We start from the raw sequence: 23,075 nt of genomic DNA, 5'->3' as shown, positions 1-23,075 counted from the left end.
TTCTCAGTGGTGTAGTGGAGGGTATACGCATCTCTTTTACTGGCAGTTTACAGTAGACCTACCTATCTGCCAGAAAGCGTTGGAATATATAGGAGACTATACCCACTTCCTCCTCTGTAACCTACCCATCTACCTAGCAATACACCAACCTCATCTACAACCAATACATCACTTTGCCTACTGACTTGGGTTGAATCCACTGCTGCATCATGAGGTCAGAGGCTTGCGGGTTCAGGGTCTGGCTCTGCTGTGTGTTCTTGAGGTTACGTTTAAAGAAATAGCAGTATCCTACCACTCTGATAGTCAATACCAGCGGTGAAGGGCGTCTAATTCAGAAGGTCTAGCAATGTGCTGTGTGTGTATGGGTGCAGCTTTAAGTTGTCAAGGAGGTTTAAGGAGAATTGTCCTAAGACGGGAAGGGTCAAGCCTGCATCAGCCAAAAAATATTTTTTTGTTTAGCCCTGCAGATTTTAGTGGTCGTTAATGGGGGGTTTGTCCAGTGAGAAAGGGGCTTTATAGTCCACCTGGGGTATTTTCTTATAGAGACCCATATCTATCCCAATTATTCTGTCACCCATTTCTATCATTAGACACACACCTTGCCTAAATATTGGCCTGGAACCACATAACCATATACCTAAATTCTTCATGTTTGTATACACCATAGGCTGATATGTATGTATGTCATTGGTTGTGTTCATTCTGTGTCTTAATGAAATGTCTTCTGTAATATGCTGTATGTGTTGTACGATGGTGATCTTTTGAGCCTTAAAACACCTTTACATGTCTGAAAGTTTTATTTTAAAGTTTAATTTCTCGACTCCAATGTGTATAGGACTTTTACAGCAGAGCCATAAAAAGGCCTTTCCTGCTCAGTCCTATTCAATGCTTGACATATACGCATATAAACCCAGAGACACATCAAGAGAGAATTATTTCACTGGAGCACCCTACAATAACCTTTGTGACATTTGTATTATCACACTGCAGATGGTAGTAGAGGCAATCAAAGGCAGCGCTCTGAGCCCCAAAAGTTACACTGAGTAAATATGAAATGGTATTTTATTGTAGCAAAAGAACACTGCTCAAGAAACCAGCTTAAAAAGTCAGTGTCTACTCACTCATCATTTTTTATGGCCCTGGATGTATGTTAGGCTGTAGGAGGAAATATCATTTCAGCAGGCCTGTTTCTAAGGGAGCTTTTATAAGCACCACCTTAAACACAGCTGCTGATGTTTAATATTTCATACTGAAAGCTTGCTTCATCTTGTTCATACCTCATCTCCTTCTACCTCCCTCCATTCTCATGCGCCGTAGCCAACCAAGGATTACGCTGGCCTCTATTGTGTGGCCAGTGGACTGTCTGGCTCGTGCTGCTTCAGTAAAAAAAAAAAAAAAAAACTGTCTCCTGGCTGCACAGGATTTCTGGTCAGAGCACAATGTTGCACTCCTGCCAAAGCTGGCTTTGTTTTGTGCATCACATACTATTAAGCACAAGGTGTAATTCTGCAATCACCAAAGGACAGGTCGGCCCCTGCTAGACTGTTCTGAAGGATGAGCATGAAGCTGGAAGCACCTCACACGGTTTTCAGTTCTACGAAGCGAAAGAAAGTGTGATATTACTGCTTGTTTTTTTTCATTGTGAGCTGACCTTGATCAGACAGGAAGTCCAGCATGGTCTGCAGTAGGAAGGACAGGTGGCGCACAGACAGGCCGGGGTTGCCCATGCGTCGGGAGGCGTACACCAGTTCGTGTAGGAGGCGCATCTGAACAGCAGCCCAGCCTCGGTGGGTACCTGAGAGAGAGAAATTCACATTTACAAGGCTGACAAGGCTCATTGCTGACATCTAATGTTACACAGCTGTTCTGTCAGATGAGTGGAGCTGCATTAAGACTGTCTGTAGGATCAGACTCTACACCTGTGATACAGATCATATAAGGACCCTGTTTCCCCATGCTGAATGTTTCCATATGTGTGATTTGTGAGATAGTAACAACAGTATGTTCACAAGTGATTCCTCAGCTCCACTGACTTGACTTGTATTGTTGTTTTAATGACTATCCTACACACTGATCTTTATCTTATAAAATGAATTACTGGAGGGTGGCACAGTAGTATTGTGGTTAGCACTGTTGCCTCACAGCAAGAGGGTTCCTGGTTCGAATCCTGACTGGGGCCCTTCTGTCTGGAGTTTGCATGGGTTCCTCCCACAGTCCAAATACATGCACGTGTTAGGTTAATTAATGACTAAGTGTGAATGGTTGTCTGTCTCTGTTTGTCTCTACGTGCCCTGCGATAGACTGCCGTCCTGTCCAGGGTGTCGCCTCACACCCGGTGTCAGGCTCCAACGACCCCACTAGGGACAAGCGGTTGAAGATGGATGGATGGATGAATTACTGGAGCACCCAATTATGTAATCATTGCCTGAAAATGTCATTAAATTTGTAATAATTTCCAAAAATGTAATAATGTGACCGATGATATAATAAGATGTCCTGAATGCACTGATACTGTGATATGTCTTACCATTATTGCTAGTGATTTCAGGGGGGTTGCAATAAGTTTGATGGATAATGTAATAATGTAAAAAAGTAGGCTTTTTTTTCAGTGTGCAGTGTCAGTGTCATGTTAGCCTACTGAACACATTTGACGTGTGTGGAAATATAAACTCTGGGCTTTGTGTAGAATTTGAAATTTAACACAGATGGCATGTGGTACGTTGATACCAAGCAAAGATGCTTTAAACTAAAATCCTGATTAGAGCTGAATGATATGAACAAAATCAATGATCCTGATATATATCGGTTCATGTCTCAATAACGATATATATCACATTATAGTATGTCTTCTGGTAATTCAATAAATAATTAGTCTAAATCAGGAGTCAGCAACCTTACGGATATGAACTGCCAGTTTTACATTTGCTTGTTAATCAGTGCGTCAACGTCTACTGAGGCTGCAGCGTCATTTCCCCCCACCTCCGAATTCTGTGAAGAAGGCAACAAGTAGCCAATCAGAGGCAGAGTAGGGCGGGCCTTTACGGATGTGGATGGAGAAAAGGAAGTGATGTCCAAAAGAAAGCTTCATGTAGCTATATAAGGCATTTTCTTTATTTTCTGAGCCCACTAGATGGCACTCACTGTTCCACAAACAGTTGAAAGTGCATAGAATGACCTGTCCTTAAGCCTTTTTCTTTTAAACCAAGAGCTCCATCAAATCGCCGTAACATTACACAGGCGTGATGATATGATTACATGATTGTGTTTTATTATATTTTGATCAGGTTAAGAGCTTATTTCATTACATCTTCAGGAAGTTATTAAATAATTGGGTATGCTACATATTTAAAGAGTTTTCTGGGATCTTTAGTTGAACGCTCGTAAGCAAAAAAAATTGAATTTAATAGTTTGTTATAAACAATGTGAAAGTCAATGTTTACCTTTTTTATAAATAAAGGATTGTTAGTATGTATTAGAGCTGAAATGATTAGACAATCTGCAACTACTTTGATCATTTCTTACTGTATCATTTGTCGTTATTCAAACTAAATGCCAAGCATTGTTAGTTACAGCTGCTACAGCAATGGTGAGGATCTGCTGCTTTTTCTTTGTCTTAAACAAAATAAAGAATTAGAGGCAGATCCCTCAAGATGTTTTTACATTACCTGACTATAAAACTGACCCTTGTAAGTTTCTCTTATGAAATGTTTGTTTCCTCTACTCAATTTTTAGTTCCTTTAATTTTGTCCCCTTTTATGTGTTCTGTCTGTAACTGTGTGTTTTGATTGGTGCTGTAGTCGGTCTTGGTCAGGTCTCCCTCGAAAGAGAAATTCTTAATCCCAGTGGGAGTGTCCTGGTTAAACACTCAACATGTTTTCTGTAATCATCTCAGTTCCAAAAGCAGCTTTGTTAGTCTAAATCTGAATATATTGGAGCTGGATGAAACGTCAATATTATAATTTGTAAACTTTTATCGAAATCAAATTGTGGCGACAAGATCATTATTGTGTCACTAATGTTACAATAAATGATTTTAAGTAGGTAAATTGAATGAAAACACAAGAAATGTTGACTGATGTTATGAATAATAAATGAACACAGAAAAAAAATTTAAAATATTGGTAAAAAAAGTAATCAAGTGAGTATCCTTTTAAGCCTCTGGAATGTGTTCAGGCACAAACATTAATGCTTGACGAGGTGAAACAAGTGCGTGACAAACCTTCATGAGTCTGTATTTGGCACGCTTCACACACAATTAGATCAAACTCAAGTGTATTCATTAGAGCCATCTCTTAAAACTGAAGTACTCCAATTGCCTGTGACATGTGCTCTAGCCTGGTGCTAACTTAGCCAGTGTTGTTTTCTCTGCACAACTCCACAAGACATCTTAATAGCATTCTAGCCTGACACCAGCTCTTACATAAGACCCTCAGCCCACTACGAGAGCCCCTGCTCCGCTCCCAGCTGTCGACTGTTGACTCACTAAGTGGGAAAGAAAGCTAGAGGTAAGATGTGCTGAGGAGGCTGCGGGGGCAAGAGGGAGGAAGGGAGGATATTTGGTGAACACTCGGATGTTTCCTCAGCTTAAATACCACTTCCAATAATGTCAAATCATGCCAGCGTTGCTTTTCATTTATCAGCATTTTCCTACCACGCTCATTATTCATCCTGACTTTTTTCTGCCGTCTGAACCAACTGTAAATGCAGTTCCTTCATGAGCCAGTTTTTTCTGTAGTGAAACTGCACCAACTAAGCAGTCTAAAAATAGCCGACTTCCACCTGTCTGCCAAAACCGGTGCTTGTCTGGAGAACAGTAATCCGAAGGACACTCTGGATTTTCTGAGGATGTCTCTCTTGCTGGAACACGAAAAAATGACTTTATTTGTGGTATTTCAGACCTTAACAGGAGGTGTCTGGCAATCCATTAAACACACCGCCAACATAATGAGCGCGGTGCCGCGGCCAAGCAGTCGCACTGTCATGCAAAAGCTGACTCAAAAGGCGATGTACCTCTGGGCCAATTCTGATGAAACTAGTGGAAGGTTTCTACTGTGCAGGGCAATGAGATGCAACGCATCATTATTCTCCATAATAAATGTGTACATTATCACAAGAAAAGAAAACTGGCGGAAAGTGGAGAAGAGGGGTCTGTGTAAAGGAAGAAAGCGTGTCCCCATTTCTGGGAACAGAGGGGAGTAGTGAAAAAGGGCCTGGGAGCCACTCTAAAAGCTATTTATTCCACTGTATCTCCAGGAGCAGCGGCTCTGTCGGACTGCACCATTGATGCCCATTTTCCTTCTCACTTGAACTTGCCTCTCCAGCTTATTGCTCGATAAACTCCCACCTGATCCCTTCTGCCAAAGACTTACAACCGTCATCCTCTGCCTCCCCACCGTCCCTGTGGGGGCTCAGAGCGGATACCCAGGCCTCAGTTGGGAACTGGATGTTACAGCTGATATGTCACGATGGATCATTTAGGTTACAATACCTTAAAATCTGTTATTCAAGCTCACAAGTTCCATGAAATAATGCCCTTGCTAACCAGCTACTTCAATAAGATTATTTCACTGTAAAATAGTGACTTTAAGAACTGGCAAAACTCCATTAATTTACATAAGAGTATGGGGAAAATATATTGTCTCAAAAGTTAACTGTGAATTCATTTAAATCATTTATTTATTGAGTCCACAGAGACATTTTCAGTTCCAACTTTGTCTGACAACTGTTTGATTACTGGGGTTTTGTACATGGACATTTACCTCTCGCATTATGTTTGTGTAAAGATACTTAATACTCTACTTAATATCTAAATGTATCCATCTACACGGATCGATGTAATGTCTCACAATCCCAAGGTTCTTCATTTGCCCTCCAGTTATGAGGCCCTAAGAAATGTCATCACAAAAAGAGAACGCTTCTTTCATGCTTTTTCTATTCATTCATTTCTGTTCATGTCAGTATGCACAGGAGGACGTTCTGCAGCAGAGACATTTCTATTGAAATCTGACACTCATACGCCTGCCAGAGAAATAACTTTCAAAAGTGAGAATGAATGAACAAAATGGACAGAGGAATCAATCAAACCTTTAAATCTGCCATTTTCCATTCGCTAATGACATCGCATAAAGTTTACGACCGCGTAGTAATCTTTTGGTTGTAGAAGTTTGGATGGATGTGCGGAGAGAAATTTGCCCTACGGAAATACATTCAGAAAATTCACAGATAACCTAAGTCGATATAGGAATAAAGTATTTTTCAGCTGGAACAAAAATAAACCTTTCTATGTGGATTTTGCACAGATTTGACTCCGCGAAGGCACTTAGAAGGCTGCTTTCTAAAACTAACAACTTTATTAAAAAGTATGTAATATTAATATACCTTAAAATACAAGGAATTTGTCAACCAATTTTAAATAAACACTGAGAAAATAAAGAATAAATGAAAATAAAATAAATAGCTAAATAGTAATTGTCAATTGCTTCACATTTCAATAAATAAAATAAATATATAAATACCATTTATAAAATCACCCCAAGCATCGTTTTCTGTATTATATGTTCTGTGAAAAAGGTGTTGGGAAAACACACGGCGTAACTGATAAATAACAATATGTCTGTGCTATCGGCTATCGGCTAACAGATATATCAGTCTGGCTCGAGCCAAATTACACGAACCTACGCTGGAAACTCAGATTAGTTTAGAGGTTTTGAGTTTTGAAATGGAGAAAATTCATGATATGAGATCGACGGAGAGCTGCCTGTTAAAACAGATTGTATGGTAATAGTATTAAACACTTCATTATTCCTGGTGTTACACACTGGCAATAACTGCTCGTGTGATATCAAGGCATCAGTGGTTATGTGATATTGGTGTGATTTATCCAAAATACCATCGGAAACAACCTTTCACAGTCCAAGGGCAAACATTTGACCTGACGATCTGCAGCGTGTTTCTATTCACACTTTGTAAAAAGGAGGCTATGCTAGACTTCAAAAGCCCATCTGAGAAAATTCCTCTTAACAGTATCCTTCGAATAACGATCAAAAGAGAAAATATGGAGGTCCCCAAGCTTTTTATGTTCACCGTGAACTCTTTTGTGTTGCCAACGAATGGCTGCGACGAGCAAGGGTCAATATTCTGCAGAACCGAGAGGCTTATCATCGAGGACCTTAGCAAAGAGTGAACAAAAGCCCGGGTCACATCTCCACTGGGCCTCTTTTATGAGCCCAGCGCTGACTTGAACGCGGAGCACGCTGGGAGAAGTGCACTCTTGAAAAAAGACGGCGAAGCTTGAGGTGGAACGAAGCAATGCTATTCATTTCCCATTTATTAAATGTGTCTCTACAGTGCTGCCACTCACGTAATCTGGATCAGAGGGGAGTGCTTTCACAATTTGAAAAAGATTCATTCGTCGAGATTTACTCCTTTTTTAAAGTCAGCACTACTTAACTCGTGCCCCTTAAGATAAATGCATAAATCTAGCTATGATAGGAGGAGAGCGATCCCTCCTTTTGTCTTTACTGCACAAACTGACTCTGTTCTGCTCCTTTCGCCACTGTTGACTCTGCGATTGTGTGTCGAGGTTGAGAGCAAAATTCTGATGATGGCACTGATTTGTATCTCTCGTGGGACACCGATTCCATAGTTTTAAAGAAATATTGGGGCTCGGACTTATATTGGGGGAAAATGTATTATATGTTGTATGTTTTACTCTCATGTCCACTTCAGATTGTGATAAAGTTGATGTTGAACTGCTGCACGGGAAAGGCTGCAATTTAGTCGACATGCTGCGGTTTCTCCTCTTTCGACAAATCAGGGCCTTCTTCGAAGCGCATTCTAAAATCTCTCTCCGATGTTCTTAAAGGGATAGTTCAGCTATTTTGAAGTGGGGTTGTGCAAAGTACTTATCCATAGTCCGTGTGTTAGCTGCAATAGATGATCAGTTTGCGTGCCCCCAGTTTGTAGCAGGAGCAGGCAAGAGTACCGACATGGAAGCTAAGAAATGTGCTGCTGTGGACGGGGACAGCAGCTTAATATATTTTAGTCACGTTAAAAAAGGCACAAAAATATCAATTTAGACCAAATCACCATGACGTTGCACTGACAATAACTGCCAGTTGATTTATATTGCGGAGATGTATAAAATCTGCAAACTGCTCTGCTTACTTTATGTGCTGTGTTGTTTTTCTAGCGTCTTTGATAAACCAAATATAGCATTACCAACATCTCACCGTCAGTCAGACTAACTGCTAGTTTTGAGTGATGTTATTTTCTTTAGTCTGTGGGCCCAATGGGTTAATTAGGTCTCCAGCCTGACGTTAATGAGATATGAAAGCATCAAACAGGGTTTTCCTCAGCCTAAATTGACTCCCTGTTGGGCTTCAAAAAGTCATTTTAGCGCATGCACAGACACAGACACAGACACAGACAGACAGAGCAGAGTCCCTGCATCTTTGCAGCCATCAACAGATTAAAGTGAAGGGAGTAAGCCCCAAAGCCAACAACAACTTCAGTTAGACCGGCTATTCTTAAATTAGTGCTCATAAAACAAACCTTTGGTCTCTAAATTTTCGCTTGTTCCAAAACACCTACTACCTCCATGTGTCTAAGTTTACCTTTGCTGAAGTCTTTGGGATCGAGTGACAGGCTGTATCCAGGCAACGTCTCCAGCAGCAGCTTGTAGCAGGCCCTCCAGCCAGGCTCCGGGATGGTGGGAGCCACACACTGCATGGCTGCAACCCGCTTAAAAAATGCGGACTTGCGATGGAAGCCGATCAGTTCGTAGAGCTCGGACAGGATACTGTAACGTTGGATCTTCTCCTCTTCGGATAACTGAAATTATGGAGACAACATTTAAGTCTTGACTCACACAAAAATGTGTTCTGTCTATTGTTACTCCACTTGGCTATTTGAGCTCCACCGTGGAGCATAATGTATGTGCAGATTGTGTTCACATTCATCTGCTGGGGGCAAAGTTTCTCTGTGTTTACCGTGAAGGGGACATATAATGCTCATTTCCTAGTTCATACTTGTAGTCTGCTCTGATTGGTCAGGGTTTCCAGGTCCTCCACATCTGCGCTCTCATTGTCTCTGAACCGCCTTTGCAGCCGGGGAATGACCGTAACAGCACTGTAGCAGCACTTTCTACCTATATACAGTATAGCTGTGTGACATCATAATGCACAGAAGTCCTGACGGCTCGTTCAAAGACACAGTTCCTAAATACGGGCTGTGTGCCTTTCTCTGTTGATTGAGCATTCTGCTACTTTCACATTATTTATATAACACCTCCACCTTCCCTTTTTTACAATATGGGTCCTTTAATTCCAAGTTTAATAGGTGCATGACCAGTGGGATTTAGTGAAAACTTCTTTGGAAGCCAATCATGGTCCAGAATACAACTTGTGCACACAGAGAATGGACTTTTCAGTGAAGTGAGAGCCATTTGCATATTCATAGATTCAGGATTATTAATCACAGGACTGGTTCTAAAAAGTTACAAAAGTATGCATTCAACGGAAATTTGAATAATAACTGCCAAGCGCATGGTGGTAGGTGGTGCCCGGACTGTGTGGGCATCTCCATGGGTACCTTTTATTCGGATTCTTGTCCAGTATGTGAAGCAGCGCAACATGTAAAAGGGCTGAGTGAAGGTGAATACAAATCAGCTGATGTGTTGATTATTAAATATTCTAGCCAGTCGCATCAAAGCTCTGAAACAGCTGAGCCAATCGGTTAAATGTGATAACGACACTGTTCAGCAAATGAAAAGCGGCAGTACACCTCAGGAACTGTCTGGATGGTCCCGAGTCATGACGGGGAAACCCATCATCATCACAAATGAGCACCCAACGGCAGATGGAGTTAGTTTTCCATGAGTTACTTGGATAATAATGATGGCAATAAAGAAACTGATTTGGTGATCTGAAGGCTTTTTTAGCAATAATTCTCTTTGTATCTCACCTCGCACATGGGTGCATAGTTTAGTAATTAATGTTAGACAACGGTGTTTGCCCTGCAGTGTGTTTCAAAGATAAAGATGAGATGCTACCTTTGCTAAAATGAAAGTTGGAAAAAGGCAGAATGTGGAGTTATAACCAAGCAGTCTGATGTGTGTAGAGGTCTGTGTGGTTATCCTGTAGCAGCTGGTGTTGTTTTCAAGGCAAACGCACTGAACTGGGTTCTTGTGTGGCAATTCCTGCTGCCTTCGGGAGAAGGTTTGGATACTGTATAAAGCAGCTGTGGATGGCAGGTACAGTAAGAATCACTCGCATTCGGTCTTAGATCAATGTCGACTGGTTTACTGGCTTTCCTGCTTTAACCAATTTCCAGTGCCATTTTTTGTTGGAGAGTGTTTAAATGGAATTAATTATTCATATTTTTAACATTACTCTGTTGTTGCAGCAAGTATATGGTATGAAACAGGGCCTGATAAACAGCAGCCCGTGATACTCAATAAAACAAAGGGCTTTTATGAGTTAAATTATTCATATAGGCTGACAAACAAATTCTGGTGCACCGTCACTAAATTCAGACGAACCTCGAGTTATTTTGTTCTGGAACCAGGCCTGTGTAATTATATGAATTTCTGACTTGTTTTAATTAACTTTTTTGTGGAAAAACATATCAGACACCAATTATTATTCAAACCAGAGTATGTATCTTCTCCAAACATGTCTGGGGGAGATGTTAATGACTTGTTCTTACACTGGGTTGAGACATCCTGCTAAGTACATGAAGGATTATTAGGAATACTTTCATTAGACTGTTTATACCTACAATTGCTCAGGTCAAAAAACTAGCATCAGGCATTTATGCACTAATTATGGAATTAGAATGTAATTTCAGATGGATTCGGGTATAAAAGCATAGACACCTTATTTATTTTGCCATTAGATATGGATCTCACTCTATTTGGTTTCAATGTACCTTATGTATCTACTTATGTTCCGGTGCAGACAGATGTCCGTCCTCCACAGAGCTGGGTCTGTCTGACGTTCCTGTCTGTTATAGGGAAGGTTTTTGTTGCCACCGTACTCTACGGGGGAATTGTTGGGTCTATGTAAATCATAAATAAGTCATAGAGTGTGGTCTTTACCTACTCTGTAAAGTGTCCTGAGATAACTTTTGTTATGATTCGACACTATAAATAAAATTTAATTGAATTAAATTATGTTATATGTTGTTCAATTACTCAGTTGGTTACTGTGACCATGTCTGACATGGGTTGTTGGGAGGGATAGTGGGATTTGCTGTATGTTTTTTTGTTTTTGTTCCTGTTTCTTTACTTTAAGGCAGATGCTTTGACACACTGTACAACTGTTGCACTTTTTCTTCTTTGACCATCTGTAATTATATAAAAAAAAATGTCAAAAATTAAAGCGGAGAAAAAGCTGTATCACTGAACTCAAAGGGCAAACCTGGAGGAAATGTTATTGTCTGCATAGATCACTAGGAAACAAGAACAGTGTATGATGATCATCGATTAAGAGATTAACTAGGATGGAAACAGGTGTTTTATTGTGCTTTTTTTTGCAGATAGAAAGATATCCTGCAGTTTCCCTGTTTAACTTTACATTACCTTGTGTGAGGAAAAGCCTTTATTTCCCAGTCGCATAGCGTACCTGTCCCAGGTTGATGTAAACAGCGTTCTGCAGGAACTCGGAGGCCTCCCTCGCCCTCTTCTGAATGGCCAGCACCCTGACTGCTTTCACACAGGCCTCCAGCTCGATCACACCTGCGTTCTTATACTGCAAGGAAGATAAGAGGAGGAGCGGGGGAGGCTCGGTTAATGAAAAATGAACAGTCAATGAGGGTCGCCTTGACATCTGCAACCCACCTCGTAATCGGAGGGAATGTTTTTTCATTAACATATGACCAGCCTCATCAGTCACTGCCGATGTGGAATGACAGACCAGTGGGGCGACTCGGATCCGCCGTCTCTCGTTTCTGTCAGCCATTTCCCAGCACTGCTCAGTGTGCTCCCACTGAGAACCTGAGCTACACCTGCCGGGGCTCCACCTGCCGGGGCTCCACGCTTCGTGGGCGTTTTTTTTATATTTCACTGTCCCTTGACTTCCCTCCACTTCCACCCTCATTGTCTCCTTATTAAAATTAAATTAATATCTGAATGGCTATGTGTTGAGATGTAATTTAATTCTGAATGAACTAGTTACAGGTAAAAGGGTTGACGGAGGTCAGTGCAAAAAGGCAATTATAATAATGAAGATAAAGCACAAGGTAGCTTCTGAACAGTTTGGTAGCATAATGAGCCTATTCAGCTTTCCCTAAGCAGCAGAGATACTTTAATACTATTCTTTGTGACTTTGTGCAGATACAGTGGTCAAAGGAGGGTAAAAATATATTATGCCATGAACAGATACATAAATTATGTGGTTTTGTCTGTCAAATGCTGCTTTTAATAGAGTTTTCACTGGCTGTTATGGTGCTGTTTCCAGAGATTACAAATGTTCTCAGTCTTCTCCCCATGTATCATTCAGAAATAAACAGCTGCTGTCAGCATGTACCGGTCTGGTACTACTAAAACACAGTGTTGTCCCTGCCTTCAAACTCAATCCAACCAAATCAAATACTGCCCCCTGGTGACATGGATAAATATCACACACGACAGTTCTGCTGGTGCTGGTTTTGTATCAAAAAGACCTGAACACAAACACTTTCATGTACAGTATGAGCGCATATATATATATTTATATATACCAATGTGGTCTAATGTGACACTGATCCCATCAAAGTCAGAATCCAATTCAAAGTTAAAAAACGCCATATGGCGCCTGTCTACATCAGAGAGCTACTGACTTCCCTCCCTCTGTGGTGCTCTGTGGCACTAAGGCGATTTGTTCCTACTGAAGATGGAAATCTTCAGAAGCCAGTCATGAATATAAACATCTTTATACATCCATGACATAAACCAGCACATTTTATAGGCTTAGTAATTAGTATGATTAATTCAATGAATAGGACATGGACCGAGATAAGTGGCATAAAATCAATGAATTAAAATTATGAATTGATTTAAATTCATTGACCTTTTTGCTAAAATTGATACATGCCACAAATGACATGATGAGCTTTCCGTGCTGCTGTAGCTACAGTAGTGACAGTGCTTGCTAAAGGTCTGAAACTATATTTTATAGCTGACAAACACGATTTAAGTGATATACTGAGCCAATACTAGCCTTTTATTAGAAACCAATTATCTGCTAGTCAGTGTTTGATTAGTCTGACTCAACAGATGTAGGCAGTTGGGATAAAGCCTGCCATTGTCTGCCTACTTCAGCCGGCATTCTCCCCCCCCTTCCACTATCTCTGCTATCTACTTTGCAGGGGCACCGTCGCTGCAGAAGGTTTTTTCCTCCATCCCAGAATGTTAACTTGTGCAGCCAGACTGACAGCGCTGTGGAGAGAAGTATGGCACCACAAGACTAGTCTTAAGATGGATATGTTGCAGTTTGCTGTATAGCTGATCAATATTCTAGTTGTCCATATAAACCCAATTTAGAACATTTGTCTGATCAATTGTATGCTGTCATTAGTGGAGTTTTATTGTCTCATGGACTGAATACTGGTCTGAAAATTCCTTTTCTAGTAAAAACCTGGGGCTAACTGTCTTTTATGATTCAATTACTCATTAGTATCTTTAACAGTGGTTTTGGTTGAATTGTTGATGAAAGAGTTGTGCGGTGTTTGGTTAGTACCTTTCCATAGTAGGAGATGGCCTCTTTGTATTTCTCGATAATGTCTTCAGGACTCAGGCAGTTCTTTGCTCGTCCAATCTCAGTGCTGGTGTCTGCACTGATGCCGTTGGCCGTTAGGGCACCTACGCTCAAAAGAGGACGGTGTATGATTAGTTTAGGAAAGAAACCAGGCTGACCGTCTAGCAGTCTGTTCCACCACAAAGGGAAAAGGAAACAACAACAGGAAGAACTTAAATCCACCACTTACTCTTTAAATTTGCCCAGACTTCCACCGCCACATGCATAGTATTTATATATACGTATATATATATATTAAATACGACACACATTTACAGCTTTTAAAACTATGTTCACGTATCTGAACAGAACAGTGGATCATATTGAATGAAACTGTGTGATATATGTGTGTACTCCAAGTTTTGATGCCTCCTGTTGATCCCATTTCAAACTAAATGTAAATCTTAAATCTACACCACCTTGCCCCGCTCTCCCTTACACCAGAAATAAGTGTTCTCTTGAAGATTCTGAGGCATTTAAAGCCTCTAACAGGTGATCAAGATGATGTTCATGGCTAAGGTCCCAGGCAGAGTTCAACTCACACCTGAAATGTTTCAAAAGCTACTGAAAGGTGCATCTCTCGACCAAATCTGATTAGAATACAAATACCAATTGAGAGCGCATCGCCTAGCAACGGGGCTGTGGCCATAGCAACACTGTGGGGCTGTCACTATGTAAAACGTGTGAATAATGAGATGCTGCAATGCACTACTTCTTCGGCCAATTTGCACACGCAACACAACAAAAAGAAAACAATTCAGCATATAATTGCACAGAGTTAAATAAAGTACAACTTTAGAGGCGACCGAGTTAGAGAATCTAAATACACCAACGTCATGACAATTTCTTTTTAGGCTATGAAAGTGAGAGGTTAAGCAACAGTGAGCATTCTACAAGCAGGAAATCAAAGTATGCACCACTGGTGATGAGCTGCCACCTGCTGGTGCTTCAACAAAAACATTGTGTTCACATTGCTAAATGTGCTAGGAAACGTTTGAAATGTTTTTGATAGGGTTAAGTGCTTTTTGTGTAATAATCAAAAGTAAAATGTGAGTTATTAGAACAATGGGGCCTCTATAAGTAAGGAATAGAATCTTCCAAGAGTACCATTTAAAGTCCTCAGTCGTAGTCATGTGATACTTGGCTGTGAGAAAGAGCAGGTACGTTTGAAAAGAAAAAAAGGATGATGGTAAACCAACACAGGAGAACACTTCCTGCCATAGAGGGGGAAAACATCAATCAATTTTCAAAGGATAAAATAAACCATAGGAATTAGGAAGCTGATGTAAGATGAAAAACTGACATCAAACACAAATGTGACCACAAGCAAGCAGGGATTGTTGTCTACAAGATCTATGGTGGTTAGACATACCATACCTGGGTCAATGAGAACCTCCTGAGCTCCTACAGACAGAGAGAAAGAATGCAGATTCACTCCATGACGCAAGGCGCAATGTTAGCAGTGTTAGTCCCAACAATCTACTTACTGGCTGCTGCTGCTGCTGTTGTTCTCCTACGAAATATACTTATCATGAAAAACTCCTGGCATGCAATCGACTTCCCCAAAACAAATTGAAAGGTTTTTCGACTTATTTTTAATGTGCTGGTCCCTGTTTTATTTAAACTTGTGTGTATAAGGAACACTTTTCCACCATCATGGAACCATTCCATTCCGGTTTGCAAATAATATTGAACTGTTCAGAGCATTCTGACCAAAAAAAAATAGCATGTTTTCCTTGAGGATTTCACAGTTTGGAAAGTGAGGTTGAAGAAGGCATAAATAGAGAAATCAAGGGAGAATATGTCGGGAACAGTGTACAGTGATCTCATTAATAATTGGTCCATGTTATTTTTTTGATCAAAACAAAATCTGTAATAACAGAACAAAAAGCTTGCAGGGTAATCAGTGCAATCTGTTTACGAATGTTCTGAGGAAGCAAATGTACTGGACACGAAAAACTGAATGTACTTGTAAAGTTGTCATTTAAACTAGTGGATGAGAAAGCCAAATGAATTTACTTAGTGCTGAAATAATTGAATTAGTAAGTAAAAATAATACCGAATATATGGTTGTAAAGCATCTGATATAGATATATTTGATTTGCTTTGTTCAGAAACCTTCTCTACCGTATACATATACAGAATTTATTGGTTCTGTCCACACTGATGACGATTTAGTTTTTCATTAGATCTTTATTATTATTGATTTAATTCATATGCAGATATCCAACTCCAGCCCCATTCTCACATCTTATGTTGCTAAATGGCCCGGGTAGCCACTGGCTGCACCGGAAAGCCCAAAATAATAGCCGTTGCATGTTGGCTAAATCTTCGTCAGACTGACTACTGACATATCATAGCTGAATTGACTTGTACTGTACATTCTGTATCATCTAAGATTAATGAGATATCTAGGTTTAATCAAACCTTATCTAATTTCACACCAATATAAATCAGAAGTATACGCTAAACATTAAACAAAAATTATCTGTAAATTAACCGTTAATTAAAACAATCATCACATGCAACCTTGATTTCCTCATTAGAGCAGCCCTTTACCACTGCTTATATTCAAACTACTGTAGTTATACGCACGGCCGTGTTAATATAACACCATGTTAATAGCATGTTAAGAACAAAGTAGAGGCAGATTCAATGATGTTACTTTTGAATCAAATTAGCAGTCATCAGGGTAAATAAGAGAAGCTTCAGTGGTTGAGGAAGATGGCATCTTTTACTGCGCACACTCAGGAAGCAGCTAAGCTGAGCAAAGCTGAGCAAAGCTTATCGATGCTTGCGTTGCCAGTCAGCGGTGACATCCTCACTCACTCGCGACTCACTCACAGTTATTACCCAATCCAAACTACTGTTTCAAATCGGTCTGGTTTCAGAGAAGTGTGCTCACCTGGTCTGTGCCGTTTCCCTGCGTCCGCTGGCTGAGAGATGCTTGGCTTGCGTCCTGCAGTCTTCCCCGCTGTGCCTCCAGGGTAGTGGAATATGACAGAGGCTGAACACAAACCCTCCAACGCAGCTAGAAGGGCACATATAATAAAGGACAAAGGCTCCATCTATGCTTGGCTCTTATACATCCTTCTTTGGCTTCGGCTTCATTAGCTGATCACATATGGTATATACAGCAGTGTATTGTTGACGGATTAAGAAATAATTGCAGCACTGAGAAGTTAATTTTTCTACAGTCAAAACTCTGAGTACACATTTGTCACAATTATCTAATACTCAAATAATGAGGCTGTGTTGTATGTGTTTATATTAAAAAACTAATTCTAAACTATGCGTTTCTCCCTTCCTGCACCATCCCTACATTTCACATATGGTCAGATAAGGGCCTCAAAACGCTTAATAACCTGTATGATGAACGTGTTTTTTTTTTTCCATCTATGTCGGACAAAAACAGCCTGTCCGAGAGCTTTTTTCGGTACCTTCTATGACGACTGATATCTGTCATTTATGATAAGATTGCTCTTCTGAGCCCAGTCCCCACTGCCTCACCTAAAATGCATGGGAAAAGGATTAGGGCTAGACATTACTGATGACCAGTAGAGGGACATTCTGAAACTGGTTCTCTCTTATTCGATTTGTGCCAGGCACAGCCTGTTAAAATAAGGGGTCTCAAAACTGATCCAGTAAAGGGCCGCTGTGGCTGCAGGTTTTCATTCCAACCAAGCAAGAACACACCTGATCCAACAAATCCAACTGTGTGAAGGTGATTCAGTTGGTTGAGTAAGTCTAGTCAGGTGTGTTCTTGCTGGGTTGGAATGAAAACCAGCAGCCACAGTAGCGGCCCTTTACTGGATCAGTTTGAGACCCCTATGCTTGTAACCGCTGTAAGCAGACCTCAGCCGACCACGCACACATGTTCTGGTCGTGCCCGAAGCTTGCTGAATTTTGGTCCGATATATTTCAAAACCTCAAAGAGGCTCTCAACACAAATTTGGAACCCAATCCCCTGACTGCTCTTTTTGGGCTCCCTCCGTCTAAAAAGCTGCCCATTACTATGCAACGTGACGTACCATTCTCCTTAAATGGAAACATGTTTTTCTCCACTGACTCATAACAGTTGGTTTGGCTCTTATTAGTGACAGTCTTACTGTTAATCCTGATGATGCTGAGGACGCTTCCTTTTTTTTCTCTCTCTCTCTTTTTCTTGAATGGCTTTAATTATTTTTGCTATTAGCTATAGTTTTTACTCTATTTTGTTTCATTGTACCTTAATCATCTACTTATGTTATAAGTTATTCAATAACGTAGTTGGTTATCGTGACTACGTCTGACAAGGGTTGTTGGGAGGGATAGTGGGATTTATGTTGGTTTTTACTTTTCTTTTTCACTTGAAGGCAGACGACTGTTGTACTTTTTCTTTTTTGCCTGTATGCAAAATTCAATGAAAAATTGTGAAAAAAAAACAAAAAACAAATCTCAAATCTTAATAATGGCATTGGTCTCTAAAATCCTGTATCGGTCAGACTCTTGCTGATACAAATGTAAGGAGAAACAGGCAACAAACAAAGAAATAAACACATTGTCGCCTAATATATAGTAATAATATTAATAAGCCGCCAATCTCCAGACTTACCACCCAGCCAGAGGAAGTCATTAACCCCCCTGAGGAGCTCCACCGCCATGTGGTAGTGGACCAGGGCGTCCTGCAGCATGCCCGCCTGGAGACACAAGTCCCCGACATGCTTCCTCATCCGCCCCTGGCAACGCTTTTTATAATGCCTGAGAGAAAGCAGCGGGAAAGGGAGAAAAGCTTTTTTTAGAAAACAGCAGGGTGAACGTGTGGCTCGAATAATAAGGTATGTTTTGGGCTTTTAGATGATTTTAATTGATTTACATAGCGGACTTTATTTTATCTTAAACAGCTTTCAGTGTCTGCCGTTGACAGCAGAGTGCCAGGAGAAGAGACTCAAGTGAATCTTATCAGTCAGCTACAGAGAGGGTGTACAGTACGGGGAGGGAAAGCACAAGCACATGGGAGCAAAGGAACAGAGTATGAGCCGGCCTACAGCTCTGTCGTCTTGCACAATAACACAGGGACTGGGAAAGGAAAAGCTACACAACCATACAGGGAAATGTAACTGTTGTGAGGAGAATCACGAACCCCGATTGTGCAAGACATTTGAGCATTTTGAAAGACTGGGAAGGTCACTTGAAGACAATAACATGATTCAGCAGGTGATCAAGGACTCAAGGAAACATGGACAAAATCTTTCTTAGCTGTATAGAGGCAGAGATATCAAAATCGACATAGCTCTGGGATAATCGATATCATACATCTGGCAGATTAAAAATGACGCTAATGCTGAGTAAGCTACTTCTGAACAACAATGAAATTGTTCTGGCAGACGAAATGAAAAGTCTGCTCTTAAGGGAATCATGAAAAAATAACCACGTCAGTTAAAGTGGAGATTTAGAAATGGATGCCATTATCAAACTCCATTTTTTATGATTAGCTGCAGTGCTGTGCCAAGCTGCAAGGTAATGTATGCTCTCATGAATAAAGATCCATGATCCGTGGCCAGCATGTCGCTCCAGCATCTGCAGCCAAAATCCCAGAGCACCTTCCCAGTCCAAGTGTTCTCCTGGAGCTGGGACCGACTCAGTAGTACGTAGTGTGCCAAACTATGGGTCCAAACTATCAGCTCCTCCTTTAAAAAAGGACCATACAAGTGTTTTTGAATGTTTCAGAAAATGATTATAGAAATATAACCTACTTTGAATTGCAAATGCAAGTACAGTGTTTAACATGTAGGGGGAGCATTTTTCAAAGCATGAGTGGTTTCTGCTTCTAAACATTAGATTATGAAATCGCTTTTTATACCTCATTATTGATTATGATAGTGTGGAGAAGGGGTAGAATTACATACTTCTCACTACTTCTTTTCAGACATTTTAAATTGGCCAAATATTTTGTTGGTTTATTTATTCACAAAAAAAAAATATATATTTTTTTTTTATACCTCTATTCTTTCATTTTTCTTTTTCTCACATGTTCAAAATTAAAAAGTCAATGGTGGCCACTCTTGTTTTATCGTCTGTATTTATATTAGTTATTATATAAAATATTCCAATCATATGATTGCATGTGAATAAATGGGGTGTACATTTAACTCAACAGTTCATTTTGTTTTAGTGTAGAAGACTGTTTTAAGGGTTTAGGATTTACTGGACAGGCTGTGCTGGTCAAAAGTCCCAACAGCCAAGTTAAAGTTCAGAAAAAATGGAATGGGCTTTGTGTCGCATTTGGTGCAATTTGGAAGAATGGTGGCGCTAAAACAATGAACGTTTTTTGTGTTACATACAGTTATGCTATAGCTGGCCCTCTCAGTTTGCTCAAATGCTATCGGCAGGGTTTGTATAACAAAACTTTTGCACACTTTGTGTAACATTTGGTGGATGTTTAGATGAGTGGACGTGGCAAATTTGGTGCCATTTGGCCAATAAGTGGCGATGTAGCAGCATCATCTATCAGGGGTGTCCAATCCTGCTCCTGGAGGGCCACTGTCCTGCATGTTTTAAGTTTCTCTCTGCTCTAACACACCTGAATCTAACGCTTATCACTACTGTGACGATCTTCAGCGGCTTTATAACGAGCACATCATTAGACTCAGGTGTGTTGGAGCAGAGAGAAACCTAAAACACGCAGGACAGTGGCGTCTCCAGGAGCAGGGCTGCCCACCCTAATCTAACTATAAAGGCACTGCACAAAAGCGTGTCTGTGCTGTGCAGCAGCTGTGATACAGTGGTAGGGTAACGGCAAGCAAGATTATTTTTCTGAAATTTAGGCCTAACAATTTTGCAAACAGTGTTTATTCATACCAAATTCATACCATTTTAACAGCTAAGGGGATATTTTTGACCTGTAACACTTCAATCAAGCTTTTTCAAATCAGTCTGTGTATGAATTGAAACCTGCAGAGGAGCAATGAGTATGGCTTGGAGTCACAACAGCACAACAGCACAGAGGTCTGGCAGTCTTTTTCCAGGGCAGATCTAAAGCTGATTGGGTCGGCATGGGATAACTAAACTTATGAGTCTAACATCTCACCTTTTCACACCCAACAATAAACTCACAGGACAGTATGAAAGAAAAAAAAGAAGACAAATAAACCAAAATGAACAAAGCAAAAATCAAAAGACAGATTTTTGAGAGGAGAATTTTCCAGCAGGCAAGGCTGAATACGTAACAAGCAACTTGACAAAGAAACAAACAAACACTAACAACTTGTTAGTTACAGTGTATCACATTAACTGGCTGCAGTGAACAAATAACCACAAAGTGTATTTGAAAAAGGGGTTATGGTGCAGCAAACGGAACAACTCACCTGCTATCCGTGTCCAAACCCACAAAGTCCTTCTTTTCAAAGGGCACACACAGCAGTGGTATCTTGTCACCTGACTTGTCTGTGGCCCGGTCAAGCCGCTTGGACTCCAGGACAATAAATATCGACTCCACAAAGTCATCCACTCTCTTCTCCACATCAGGGCAGTCTCCAAAGCTGGGGTAGAAGGCCACATCTGTCCTCTGCTGCTCTGCAATATCTCCTTGCAGCCCGAACACCAGCAACCGCGAGTCATACAGAGTGGAGCTGTACACCTCCTTCTGGCCGTGGAAGCGCTCAGCAGTCTGGGGCCACTCCTTGGCCGAGGCGCAGGTGGTGATGGAGATGAGGCCTACCACCTTCCGGTGCGTCTGGAAGTCTCCCCACTCGTTGTTTTCAGGCAGGTAGTGGTGACGGTAGCGGATGTAGAGGAGGCGCTGTGAGTCCCTGATGCTCACCTGGCTCACACTGGCGATGCGTTTGTAGATCTTGAAGAACTGGTCCTCGGGTACTATGCCGACCGGCTGGACCACCACGAGTACTGTCTGGTGGTCCTCGGCACATTGCATGTAGTCTGGGACGCTCATCTTCACATGTGGCTTCATGGGACAGAAAACAAAATCGACTTAGAGCATATTCCCACGATAACATTAATGGAGAATCTTATTATTACAACTGAACTTATTATTTAACACTTCCTACATTGCTTCATTTGAAAGTAGTTCCAATGAAAACTGTTCAACGTCTCAGAGTAAACAGGATAATGTTTATAAGAAGAGATAGAGCTACTAAAATCTTTTCAATGTAAATGTTAAAAAAACATCTCTCCTCAATTGCATGTATAGGTCCTGGTTGTGCATGTGTGTATTTCGGGCCTGTGTGTGTAACATGTATGATAATAAGAGTGAAAATTGAATTTCCCCGTGTGGGATAAAAATAAAGTTATTCTTCTTCTTCTTAATAAGCTTTCATTGATACCACTGCCATTATGGATTCTGCTAATCGGTCGTATCATGCATCAGATTCTTGCAGATACACAGCCCTATTGTGTTGGAAGACATTTAAAGGATAAATATTTAAAAATCTAGGCACATATAATAAGAAACCATGAGCATGGAGTTATAATTAGAGCAGGTAATGAGAAAAAATGATTTCTGTACTTTGGATGCACTGATCATAACGGTCAAATATCTCCAAGCTGAGGTAAATGCTTATTTAATGATTAAGTGACAAACCAAACCGATTTTGGGTCAAGGATGTTCTCTGTTAATGAACTCCAACGAGCATGAGCTGAGTTTGCGTTCATTGTGACGTCACATGAACGCCAAAACAGCCTCTGATGTTTGAATGAAAAAGTGCTGATGTCTAAGAAGCGACATCTAAATAATGTAAGAAAAATAAAATAACCCTGTTTGACATAATACAACGTTATCTTACCTGCTGCTGTCTTTGCCAACAACAAACACAGGGCAGTGTCGATTAAATGTAGCAGCTGACAACATTAATGCTATGGTCAAATGTGACGAACACGAGGCGCGTGTCAAACCAGAAGCCCCCGTGCCACAAACTTGTATTTTACTAATATTATATAAAGAGAAATAGCCTAAGTAAAACTACATTATCGTCTCAAAACATTTGTGTCAGCTAGCTTAGCTTAGCTAGCTAACCTGTGAATTGACTGCACATGACAGTCGCACAGTAACATCGCTGATTGAAATAACCACAGAATGAATGCACATATCAGACCGGGACGCTTTTCTGTCTTTAACACTAACGACTCTGACATATAACGTTTACTCACGTTACCTTAGCAGCAACCTGTCAAGTTTCACAGCTTCCTTATTTGGACCAAGGAGTACCAGTGTTTAGGTGTTTACCAACCATCAACGGCAGAACATCCGGTGGCGATTTTCAAAGTAAAACAATCACATGTAATTTACCGTCGTAGCAAAGAGGT

The 23,075-nt window shown here is 40.7% G+C and overlaps 1 protein-coding gene across 4 annotated transcripts in view; it reads right to left on the bottom strand.

The window, feature by feature from the left end:
* The window catches only part of trappc9 (trafficking protein particle complex subunit 9), a 245,413-nt gene extending 222,419 nt beyond the window's left edge, over window positions 1–22,994 (bottom strand). The window contains exons 1-9 of one of the 4 annotated variants that reach the window (XM_083925898.1): window positions 22,925–22,994; window positions 21,122–21,717; window positions 18,370–18,515; window positions 16,681–16,806; window positions 15,153–15,179; window positions 13,719–13,840; window positions 11,625–11,750; window positions 8,616–8,832; window positions 1,652–1,795 (exon numbers count right to left, since the gene is read on the bottom strand). In XM_083925898.1, coding sequence (XP_083782024.1) covers window positions 1,652–1,795; window positions 8,616–8,832; window positions 11,625–11,750; window positions 13,719–13,840; window positions 15,153–15,179; window positions 16,681–16,806; window positions 18,370–18,515; window positions 21,122–21,705 — 1,492 coding nt within the window. In that variant the 5' untranslated portion in view covers window positions 21,706–21,717; window positions 22,925–22,994. Of the gene's footprint in view, window positions 1–1,651; window positions 1,796–8,615; window positions 8,833–11,624; window positions 11,751–13,718; window positions 13,841–15,152; window positions 15,180–16,680; window positions 16,807–18,369; window positions 18,516–21,121; window positions 21,718–22,919 lie in introns of those variants that run through there. The other 3 variants (XM_083925899.1, XM_083925900.1, XM_083925901.1) reach the window with 3 other exon arrangements.
* Between the last annotated feature and the right edge of the window lie 81 nt (window positions 22,995–23,075).

This window comes from Echiichthys vipera (assembly GCF_963691815.1).
Source record: "Echiichthys vipera genome assembly, chromosome: 13".
Lineage (NCBI taxonomy): Eukaryota > Metazoa > Chordata > Actinopteri > Perciformes > Trachinidae > Echiichthys > Echiichthys vipera.
This window is presented reverse-complemented; position numbering and strand designations above follow the sequence as displayed.